General features: G+C 40.7%; 1 protein-coding gene across 1 annotated transcript in view; it reads right to left on the bottom strand.

Moving 5' to 3' along the window:
* Nucleotides 1-12349, bottom strand: part of TENM4 (teneurin transmembrane protein 4) — a 358617-nt gene that overhangs the window by 117624 nt on the left and 228644 nt on the right. The window contains exons 12-13 of the mRNA XM_010001914.1: nucleotides 10264-10449; nucleotides 3772-3798 (exon numbers count right to left, since the gene is read on the bottom strand). Coding sequence (XP_010000216.1) covers nucleotides 3772-3798; nucleotides 10264-10449 — 213 coding nt within the window. The remainder of the gene's footprint in view (nucleotides 1-3771; nucleotides 3799-10263; nucleotides 10450-12349) is intronic.

A 12349-nucleotide genomic window follows, 5' to 3' on the forward strand; every position in this document is an offset into this window, starting at 1 on the left:
GAGAAAGGAAATCACTAATAGAAAGCAACACAATTAAACAGCAGCTGTCAGAGGACTCATACCTTCAGAAAGTTAGAAGACAGCATGGATGTGTAGACAAATGTATCTGGAAGAATGGACCTACAAGTACTACCATGTCTAAACCAGTGCACTGCATAAAGACTTGACCATCGCTAGCACGATGGGGACAGGAAGGGACAGTATTGCCCATTCAGTGAGAAGTGCACTTCAGAACACTTGACAAAAAGACAGTACAAATAAATTCTATCCTCTCCTTTCCCCCATGCTGGGGAATAAAGCTAAAAGATCATCTTGTCTCCAAAGCGCTGCTGAATATCAACACAGCAGGATGGCTTAATCCTCCTGGATTTACACCACCGTAATCTTGGAGCTCTGATATCTCATAGCTAGAGTCACTAATGATCCATTATTGCTGTTTGTGTTTGGTAACAGTATGTGGGTGACAAAGAGAATTAAATATATGAAAGGGGCTTTTCAAGGGGGAGGGGGAGGACTCCATTTATGTGAGTTTCCAACTGAAGCACATGAAAGCACTGCTGGAAGATGGTGATGCTGTGGGACGTTTGCAAAGGTGTCAGAACTGATATGGAAAAGACAACACAGAAAGGGAAAGAAAGAGAAAAAGTGGGCTAATTTTGAACTAGACAAGTAAAGAATGTCAGGGGCACAGAAGACTCACCAGAGTAAGAAATTATCCTGCCATTTTAAGACTGTTGGGAAAATAATCTGCTCTTAATGATCTGTAGAGTTAAGGCCTTCTCTAATTAGTCCAATTATAAACAATGTTCAATGGACATTTTCTTCAAGCTAAGCCTCATTGCCACTTGAAATTGGACTTGAAAGATAAGACTATTATCTTTCCTCCATTGTCAGTAGCAAAGCACTGATGGATGTTCTAGCAAGTGCCAAAGACAGTGGTTGGGCTCTGAAATGAGTAGGACATGGCTGAATGCAATGTGTGAGGATGCAAACACCTGGACCTTGGGAGAACATCAATCAGTAAGTGACCTGCAGAAGTTCTGCAGGACTGAAGTGGAACAGCAGAGCATCAGCTGATCCCGGCAGATTATGTGAAAACTGGTAAAGTGTCCTGAAAAACACTCAACTCTTAAACCACAATCATGATGTTTTGTGATGGTGGGAATTCAGATGCTCTTTATGAGATACATCGTATAAAAAGAATATTAAATATTTACTTGCCAGAGCTCCTATTACTTATAACTGCCCAAATGGCTGTGGTTAGACCTTGGTTTCTCACTGCTTCTCAGACTTCAGGAGCAGCCCAATCAAGTCACTGTGCAGCCTGAATTCAAACATTGTTCAGTATCTCTACATTTCAGACTACTTGTTTATATGCCCCACTACATTGTTAATGTGGTTATTTTTTAGAATCATAGAATGTGTGGGGTTGGAAGGGACCTTTAAAGATCATCTAGACCACATATGAGAACTGATAACCAACAACAGAAATCAATTATGGTGATGTACTGTCAGGATGGAGAAGTTCTCTCTAAAATCAGCACCTCTTTAACAGTAGGCAACTCTTCATTTTAAGCATTATCAGTGTTAATTAGGCCTTAGTCTAGAAGACTCCATTCCAATTCTAGTTGGAGCTCCACAGTTTAATTATGTTGATGTTTGGTCTTGAAAGTTGCCCTCCAATTTAGAAACAATTCTACATTTTCTCTGACTTACTGGTTTATTTTAAAGCTGTAGGAAAGATTCAGCAGTAAATCAGGCTCACCCTTGACAACACAGGATTACTGGGAAGGGATTTCAACCAGAAAGATGTCAGTAATTAAGAAAGCCAAAAGGGCACGAGTAATTCAGCTTTGAAAAATGTGCACCATGCAGTTATCCATGTAAAAACCATGTACTTTTACTGCTCAGGTATTGCTAACCTTTCCAAAAGAGGCCATGCATGGCAAGACACAATCTTTTCTTCTTAGTATATTGCTAAACATCCCACTGAAATACCCACTAACTATAATGTGTCTTTATTCTTGGGCATAGAGGTGGGTCAAAAGGCTATCCGGGGGGGAAATGAATGCCACAGAAGACGGATTCCTCATCTTTTCTATCATCTACTTGGTGCTTGTCTGCTACCTTCCAATCAAACTTTCTCCAGTACAAGTTGAGATGAAAAGCAGGAGTCCTGGGGTTTTGAAATGCAAAGCGTTGAGATGTGGAACATGAAGAGGAGGTTCCAGTGGCACTCCCTAGTGATGGCCTGTATCTTCCCCTAAGGATGCCACCACTGTTACTCCATAAGGGCACAAGTACCTGTCTCTCCTTGATTAAGAATGAAAATACACTTTTTCTCCTGATTTAAATAAGTCAGACATGTTTTACTGATGCTAAGCCATGAGATAAAACTAACCACCACTGAACAATCCACTGATCTATATCAGGGGTCCAAGGACAGCTGCCAGTGGCTGCATTACACTACAGACAAAAGTCTCCTTGTTTAAGTTGTGGCCACTTCCTTATAATTAATAATTGGGTTGGTTTTTTTCAAAGATTTTCCCTTTTTGTGATTGTTCCTGAACCTGCATTGAAGCTTCAATGGAAGCAAGATAAAAACATTAGATTGTAAATCTATCAGAAGTGAAGTCAGTAGGACAACCACGTTTCTTGTCACACTGCAAGAGCCCGATATGGCAGAGATTTTATTTTAACTGTTCACTGGACAAACATTTTGGCTTAACTGTCCTTCTTCATCAGCCTCTCACAGATGCTACTTCTGATTGCTCACAACCTGAGAAGGAGGGTAATTCTATGGAAGAAACTGATTTGTTCAACCTGATTTTTTGGTTTGTTTAACCAGCAAACATATGATGCTGTGTGGTGTCCACACTGTGCTGCTGTTAGTGTCAAATCAGCCATGTAGGAAGATATTTGTGTCTAACTCAATCATATTTATTGCCACATTGTTGTATTTAACTAGATGTATGCTATTTCAATATTTTTAGAAAGCTAAGTGTATTGTGGAACTGTCTATTTCTATTTAAAAGTTGTAAATCAATTTAGCTCATTGGTCTGATTAATAAACAACTGAGATTTTTTTAAGATAGCAGATCACCTCTATTCTGTAACAGTTCAATTCTTTTACTTCTCTGTTGAAGAAAGACCTTGGTTCTAGACTTGGTTTAACTTTTACAAATAGGAACATAGGGTTGGCTTTTGTTGTAGTGTACAGTAAAGCAACATCACCAATTTCAATAGATTTTGTGGATTTATACAACCAGAGGCTTTGAGGTCATAACATTTTTTGTATTTTGATAATAATAATAATAATACATCATTATGCAAAGTTCCCATCTAAGACTTAACAGTCATGGATTAAAAACAGGAAGACTCCACACAGAATGTGCACTCACCTGCTTGTTACAAAATGGATCATAGACATTTAATTAAAACACACCCCTGTGTACAGCTCCTGCTGCATTCACAGACACTTTTGACTTGCCTTACCTGAGTAGGAAGGGTGAGGATGAGAGATGATTTGGAGGGGAGGGCAGAGACAAGGGGATGGGTAGGAACACTGATACGATGTTAAGACAGGGTCACAGCACTTAAGAAGGTATTTCCTACCTAAATGACTGGAAAGTTCACCCTTCCAGACATTAGGGAGCACTTTGGTGACAATGAGGAAGAGATGCAACCTCAACACAGCATGTTCACGGTGCATTTTTTTGTTTTGTTAAAGAAACACAAAGACAATAGGAAAAATAGGAAGGAAGAGCATACCTTTCACTACCTTATCCAGATAGTGAGCTTGGGAGATAAAAGACAGGACATTTAAGGTAGGATTGAATAAGTGCATTGCAGCTTACTACGAGACTGTGCAGGTGCTAGAAAGGCAAAGGAGAGTTCACTGTGATATGAAAAGAAAAACCTTGATTATGAGGAGAGAAAAAAGGAAGAAGGGTAGAGCACAGCCCTCCTCAGTCACAGAGCTCAAGAAGGCTGTGTTTAGGCATCCAGTCATCTTTGCTCATTAAGATCAGGAAGAGAAACAGGGAAGTTTTTAATATATATATATTTATATGTTTATATATACATAGGTATATATATGTATAAATATATATAGCTGAATATTGTAATGCTCTGCTCATTTGCAACAGGCTTCCTGTGCTTCACTGACTGCTTATCTTTTCACCAGGAAAAAAAGAAGTCTTTTGAAAGTGCTCCACCTCACCTGATTGTCTTGAAGTTTTTAATATATATATTTATATGTTTATATATACATAGGTATATATATGTATAAATATATATAGCTGAATATTGTAATGCTCTGCTCATTTGCAACAGGCTTCCTGTGCTTCACTGACTGCTTATCTTTTCACCAGGAAAAAAAGAAGTCTTTTGAAAGTGCTCCACCTCACCTGATTGTCTTCTATTTTTCCACTCAGAGAGGTACAGTTCTCCTGTGACCTTACCAGACTGGGAGAGGCTTTCCCCTGGATCTTCTTAATAGTAATACATTGCATTTATACAGCATCCTCCAGCCCCAAATCAAATCAATTTACACATATTAAATAAACCTCACGGCAGCTCTCCCAGATAGAAAAGTATTAATATACTCATTCTACAGAGGGGCAAGGAAGAAAAAAAAGTATGTTAGAGATGTAGTGGGAGCACTCATGTGCCCAATTCCCATGGAACATTAATTTAGAAAACTGCCTTCTCATTTATTTTCTGGGGTCAAGGAGAAAGTTGGTGGCAAAGACACCAGCAGAAGCCAGGAGCCCTGCCCCGGCCAGCCCTGCTCATGCCAGCAGGCGGCACTCTCTGTCCTAACAGAAGCTGGTCTTTGTTACTAAATAAAAGGCTCTAAGTCTTGCTTTTCTCTCATTCATTACCTGCTAAAATGTTATTTCCCTTGTTCTCTTGCCCACTCCCTGCAATCTCTCTCTCGGTTGTGCCCTGGTACCCTTTTGAAGAGGGTTTTATTTCAGGCTGGTTCACACAGACTGCCCACCTGGGAGGTCACAGCCCTTGCAGGAATTATTTTTCCATCCTGTGAATATAATGGATCCATCAAAGCACTATTGTAAGTGGGGAGGGCTGGGAGGGCCGGAGCCAACCTAGTGTGGGGCAGTTATTAGGCTTGGGACTGAGATTAACTAATCACTCCAGTGTGGTGGTAGTGTTGCAGGAAGCACAGCATCACCAGCCACTTGGATGGTGGATGAAGCCTGGGAATGTGTCTCTTGGATTTTGGCATCCGGATCAGCCCAAGCTGTAAACTCAGGCAGCAGTCACTGTACAAATGATGGCAGTGGAGACAGTTGCCAATGCCAACCATATGTCAATTTTGTGTCCATGCTTTCCTGTAATCTGAAAAACAATGGAGGCTTTCTGTAGGAATCACAGAATTAGAGGGGTTGGAAGGGACCTCTGAAGATCATTGAGTCCAACAAATGTTCCATGGTAGCATGAATCTTTCTTCTCTAAACCCATATAATCTTATTCCCATGCTATACTTCTGGCATAAAAATATCATCTTATTATCTACAGAGAGTCCTTTGGAAACCCTGTGGGCATCAGGCACATGTGAGGAATTACGTAAGGACTCAGAAGAAGTTTCTTTTCTAAGGTGTCCCTGCACCCAAAGGCATGTGGGCTCATGTGAGCTTTTTTCAGTGTGAAAGCCCCCTCATTTCACCAGACTGAGCTAACTTGGTTTGTTTTGTCTGAAACACACTGGAAAGGATAACATGAGCATTTCTTTTCGCTCATGGAGAGGTAGGGAGGGAAAAGAGAAGTGAGGGATGCTAGGAGCAGGTCTTTGGGTAGGACTCCTTCCCCAGTACACTCTCCTTCTTCATTTTCTAAATATTCTTCTTCTGTTTACCTTTCCCATGGGGTGAAGAGGACAGAACCTCTGTGAAATCATTGGAGTTAAACTGAGATTGCACAGATTTGAATGAGAGGAGAAAGTAGCCCTTCATTGCCGAACCAGTGATGGCAACAGAAGTTTATGCCAACGGGACAGGGAAAAAGACTGTCTTTGAAGTTAATCTGTGCTTAATATTTACTGTTAAATATGCTACCAAACTACATAAGGCCAGATTACCTTTAGCTTGATGCAAAATCATGTTGGAACAAAGCAGCAAGCACTGCTGAATTCACTGAATGTTTTAACCATGGCCTCCTTTTGCCCAAAGGTAGCCATCCCAACCAGGCAGGGTGGGTGCCAGAGGGTCAAACACAGCTCAGCTTCTTCTGCAGACATGACTGAGTGCTGCAGAGAGCTGACTGTCTGCTCTGCTGGGCTGAGGTAGTGAGAACCTTCACCAGACACTGGTGGGCTTATTTTATATTGGGCTGCACATGGACTGAGCTGCCTTATGGATTTACATGGCACAAGTGACGTGCTAGAAAGCCAGGGAAAAGAAACCAGGATCCACCTGTAATGTGCCTTGTCTGGACTCCAGCTGCTCCAGCAGAAACCAAGAGGGATTGACTACAACCCTGGCTATTCAGAACATATGTGATGATTTATGCAGGAAGGCTGATGAAAGGCAAACTTAAAGGGGCAGATTTCTCAAAAATCCGTTTTGCTGAGCAAAACAAAAACCAGCCTGATGGCGCCATAAGCAGAAGCCTGTGTGGGACGGGCTGTCTGCCTGTCTGTCTAGGCATTTGTCACTGCATATATCACCAGTGTGTTCCAGGACCAGATTTTCAAAAAGAATCAAGTATGTAGCTTTTGCAGAGATCAATGGGAATTAGGCACTGAGGTGCTTTGAATATCCTGCAAGGTAGACAGTTGTGTGTTTGGAGATCTAAAGGCTGGTCCCTCAGTGCTCTACAGCCCCTGCAGTGTTCAGGTGCAGCAACTGAACTTCAAGGGATGGCTTTGGTTTTGTGTACATGCTGTTCAAGGATGATGAATGTCTGAACTCCACCACACAGGGAAGTCCCCTCTGTCATGATTTTTCTAAGTAACCCTAATATGAACCAAAGGATTACAGCCTTTTGCTAGTAAAGTATCATACAGAGAGATTCCCAATCTCAGTGCAAAGTCCATGTAGGCAGAGTAAAGCCTCACTTTGCATCTCTGAGGTGGGATGCACAGCACCTGGGGCACTATCCAGGCCACGTCACTAAATGTATCAGATTTGAGGCCAGGCCTTTACAGCCCTGGAAATTTTTTGAGTTGTTTATCAAACCCAGTAAATTTTCCATGGTGTTACCTGTGGATGAATCCCATGGAGTAGCCCTACCACAGAGCCGAGTTGTAATTTGGCCTTTCAGAACCCAGACTAAGAGGGTTTGTTTTACCTTTAAACTCAATGGTCCTAACCCCCACCATGCTCCCTGGATGTAGTTTGGGCCAGAACAGAAGAAACTTCAGTTCTTGCAGTGTTTCTAAGTGGGGCAAAATTTGGAATATGCTGGAGAGCCCAACACAGGAATCTGGCATTGTGGCTGTTGTCATGGTGCTTTTTTTTCCTTTAAGAAATTAGATTAAATTTATTTAACCATTCTGCTGGATTTCAGGATTCCTGCAGTTATATAATCAACTTTCTGTTCTACTCTTTTGCCTGGATGCACTAAGTTTGCTAAATTAAGATGATGAATGTAAGCTTCTGCACCAATTTCCTGGTTGGGAATTAACTGGGGTTCCTCTAATGAAATCTCTGAATGTGAGCAATCAAGCTAGTATATTTGGTAACATGACTCTTTGTATGAGCAAAATTAATCCACTGGGATCAGAGTTCCCTTGAACACCATAAGAAAGAGCCTCCTATGACCCACAAACCAAAAGGATTTCTTACTCTCAAACATGCTCAACAGGAAATGGAAGAAGTGTCCTTTACTTGTATCATCCATTTCTACCATGTTACCTGCACACATGGCAATATTGTTAAAGCATCACTTCAGCAATGGGGTTTTATGCTTGTCAGTGCTAAAGCAAACCGGGCCATGACACAGACATAAAAAGAATTACTGTCAACAGAACAAGTTGCCATGCAGGGAAATTACACAAGGACAAGGGGAATGCTTTCCACATACTTAATGTAATTCCTAGTCAATGTCCTTTCATCTGTGCCAATATAACTAGCTTATTACTCCTTCTAAAGCTATTCAATTTTCTTGGATATTTATGACTTTGCCAAATCTCCTTTACATTCTACACATTTATCAATGAAATATTCTGTAAGAAACACGGTTTACAGCTTCAGAGGCATGAGACTATGTACAAATTTGTTGCTAAATCACCATGCAAGAAGATGAGGAGGAGAGGAAAGTGAAAAGAAACAGAATTGCTCCAGCACTCTAAGTATTAAAGAATTATTCCTAAACCAAGGCAGGACTGCAATGAGAAGGTAGCACCACACAAAATGATTGTATGCAGCAGTAAAATCTTGATGCTGTCTACATTGTGGTGCTGGCCTCTCCCATCATGACATGCACTCTTTATACTTAGAGTGAGGAATACCACAAATAATGGGGTAAATTTAATCATCATGAAAGATAAAAGCTTGTTCAAAAAAAGTCTGGGCATATCAGCCTTGTGGAGATATCTCATATATGGAATTTGTGGCATTTTGATTTTGCAGCAGAACTAATAAAATGGCACTGAGGGTATGAATCAGGTTTATTTTGTGCATAAATGACTTTCATATCTGGATCTGGGGACATTTGCTGAACTTTTTTTAAAAATTATTTTTAAGACCTTTCCATTAATCTGTTTTGCTTTCCAAATCAGTAGTTGATTTGGAAAGTAGTTGTACACAAGTCTACAAAATAATAATATAGAAACACAGAATTCCAATTAACACAGGACTGGTCTCTTTTCATGTTAAAGTCATTCAAGAAAGGAGGTGGGTTTTTTTTAATACTTTCCTCATGAAAAGAAATGAAAGCTGCTAGGGACATAGAAAAGAAAACAGAATGTCATGTCTAATGAGACAGAGGAAGTTTTAAGAGCCAGATATTTTTCATTAGAGGATGCATGTGGAGACCATAATGTGGTAGAGTGACATTAGCATAAATAAATGATAAGTAGAATTGAGCCACAGATATGGTTTGTACCATTGCCCTAATGCTGGAATTAAAATACTGTGATCAGGCTTCATTCCATGTCTGTCTTTGTGTGTGCAAACCTACCTGCTGTTCAAGAAAATAAAAAGTGATGTTGACATATAACTAAATTAATAATCCACATGGATAACTATGCTGATATTTGCCCAGGTATTGCTAGTGGTTAATTTTGATGCAGTCTGATTTATAAGTATCATGGCATAATGAAAGCAACATAGAGGTAAATTTTCTTATCTTTGAAAGAAGCTGATTAAAACAAAATGACTTGAGGATTCTCATTCTGGAATAACTCTTCTAAAGGCAACCAAATTTTTTCAGGTCCACACAGGCAATACTGAGAGCAAATCTGGATTCACTTACTTACTTTTCCATTAATGTATAATAAAGGCATCTGGGGAGTTTTAATGCTACTGATTTTATAGCATAACTAGAATGGAATGGGGACTAAAGTGTTTGAATACAAGACAGTCAGAAAAAGGAAGAAGGAAAAATGCATCAAGGAGTTCAGTAAGATGAAGGAGGAAGGTAAAGTCAAGCCAGTTCATTAACGATGCTGCAAATTGCTTAATGTGGGAACTGCACCTCTTTGCATTATTTCAGCATATTGGTGGTACCTTGTTAATAATAATAATAATAGGTAGGACACTGAGAGTTCAAGATAAGTGCCAGGTGCATGAGAAACATAAAGACAAAAGAAAATGAAATGGTTAGAAATGCTGCAGAGCAGACATGGGATAAGCAAGACAGCACTAAATACCAGTGCAAATAATGGAGCAAATAAAAGGAGTGAAAACTTTCAATCAGATGTATGTGTTTGAAGATGCTGTTGCCATAGTAAAAAGAAGTCTTGGAGGCCACAGAAAGACCTTTTGAGAGAGGCAAAGTAGGATGTTTTTAAAAACATCTAGCTGCTATTTGACAGCTTTGTCTCTGTAAGATCAAATCCCACATGGGTGTACTTTACGTCTAATAATAAAAAATATATAGACCCATGTCATCAGCAAATGAAAGGACATTTTTTTCTTGTTCCCACATGAAAATGTATGATGTCAGAACTTGAAATCCAAGAACAAAGGTGCTCATGCTACACTAAGTCACACAGATTCAATTAAGCATGCACCTTTTCTCCTCCCTGATCATCAATTATTCTTTTAAAAGTAGTCGTTTTTTCTTTCTCCCTACCAATAGTGCAGTGCTCTCCGTTCCAGCCCGGGCTGCATTCACACTTGCCATCCCGGCATGTCCCGTGCTCATTGCAGCGTGGGTGACACGCTCTCTGATCACAGGCTGTGCCCATCCAGCCCTCCTCGCAGCGGCAGGTGCCTCCAACACAAATGCCGTGTCCTCCGCAGTCCGCTGCACAAATCTCTGTGGGAGAGGAGGGAAGAGAGAGGAGGGGATATGGGTGGAGAGAAGGGGAAGGGAGAAAATCCAGAGCGTTATTGTTAAGAAAAGCAGCCACACTTCAGTACCTCGCCTTACAGGGCAATGAAAGGAATTCCTGGGGCTCATAACACTAATCCTTCCTGACAATAAGAACCTAATAAGTATATTACAAAAAAGAGACGGACATGGATTGCAGAGATCTGCTGTGATTGATCCCCCTATTTGCTTTCTAATTCTCTTGCACTCCTTGAGCTTTTGTTGATCACCAAATCCGAAGAGGAAGGCTCTTCCAATAAACAGAACGAAAGTCACTTTTAATTAAAATCTGGTTAAGTGTGGAAACAATGTGCTGATAAACTACTTATGCCCAAGTTAAGCACAGGCAAAGCCTGTTTATGGTTTGTTAACCCACAGTCCTGGGGATGGGATTCATTAAAACCCATCTTATCTCTTTAAAATGAATACTGATTATTGCTATTTCTACTGATTCTGCACATCTCCTATGTCTCTTCTACCATCCTATTAAATACCCCTTCTCAGGCATTTGAAGGTACCACCGTGCTCTTTTAGTGACCTATGTGAGCTGGAGTTTCTAGGATGGTGATTCATAGAATCACAGAATCACTGAACGTTTTGGGTTGCAAGGGACCTTAAAGACCATCTAGTTCCAACCCCCTTGCATAGGCAGGGACACCTCCCACTAGATCAGGTTGCTCAAGGTCCCATCCAACCTGGCCTTGAACACTTCCAGGGGGGGCAAAATCTTACTGGAGTTAACGGAAGCATGGAGTCACAGATGGGCATCTTGGTACTTACCTCCCAAATAGAGAAGAGATAAAGGATATTTGCTTCTTAGAAGTGCTGCCTTTCCCACCCTCCATGAGCCCCAGTAGGCATGACAACATATATATGCATAATATTTTGTCCCAGCACTAAGCTTTTGGCTAAAACCTGGCATGCCCTTGGCATGCATTTAAGAGACTCCATGCTTCATCTGCACTGTATTGTCTGGAAAAATTAAGATTTTGTAGAGAAAAGGTACCCATGAGTCAGATATGTAAATGCCTGTTACCACCATTACTGTAGAGAACTGATTTGAAGAAAAAGAAAAATTAAAATAAATACTTGATGTGGTGTTACACTGCAGATGGGATGAAATTAGTCTACTTTTTCTTCTTCAGGCTCATCCCCTGACTGCTCACTTTCAGTCTCTCATAAACCATGGCCACACTCTCCTCAATCAAAGGAGAGTCAATTGAGACTGTATTTCAGACTATCAGGTCTTACCCCATCTCTCTGACTTCTGCTTGGTGCATCTACATTGGAACAAACTTTCCCAAATGTTTTGGACTGAAGCCCTCTGCTTGACTGAGCCATTATATAGATTTTATAGAGTAGGGACACAGTTCCTTTTGGGGAGAGAGGAGAGAACATAAGCATGGAAAAATGCTATAGAAGGTTGGGCTAGATACCCAAAAAAGGGGTACCAGAGTACTCTGCAGAGCACATATTCTGTCTGTTCCTCCAGCTCTGCACCCCAGAATTAGTCTCTCAGACATCAGCCTATCTCCAGTGCCTCTCTTTGTGCCTCTGAGCATATTAAGTGCAGGATTCAGGCTTCGAGGCTTGTGGTGGAGGGGTGGCTGGTATTACACAAGACATTTACTTTGGGTCACTGGAGGCATATAAAATATTCAAAACTACTCAGCCTGCATTAACATCACACGTGACTGAAATTCAGCTGTACTGAAGTGGGCTTTAATCTTTTGCTAATTAATACCACTAGTAAGAGGAAGCTTACAGACTTTTTACACACTCATTGAGACAAGGTTGGAATGTCCACTTCAACTCCATGAGGAAAGAGAGAGGTGGAATGTCTTCA

Source organism: Chaetura pelagica, unplaced genomic scaffold (assembly GCF_000747805.2).
Source record: "Chaetura pelagica isolate M959 unplaced genomic scaffold, ChaPel_1.0 scaffold607, whole genome shotgun sequence".
Lineage (NCBI taxonomy): Eukaryota > Metazoa > Chordata > Aves > Apodiformes > Apodidae > Chaetura > Chaetura pelagica.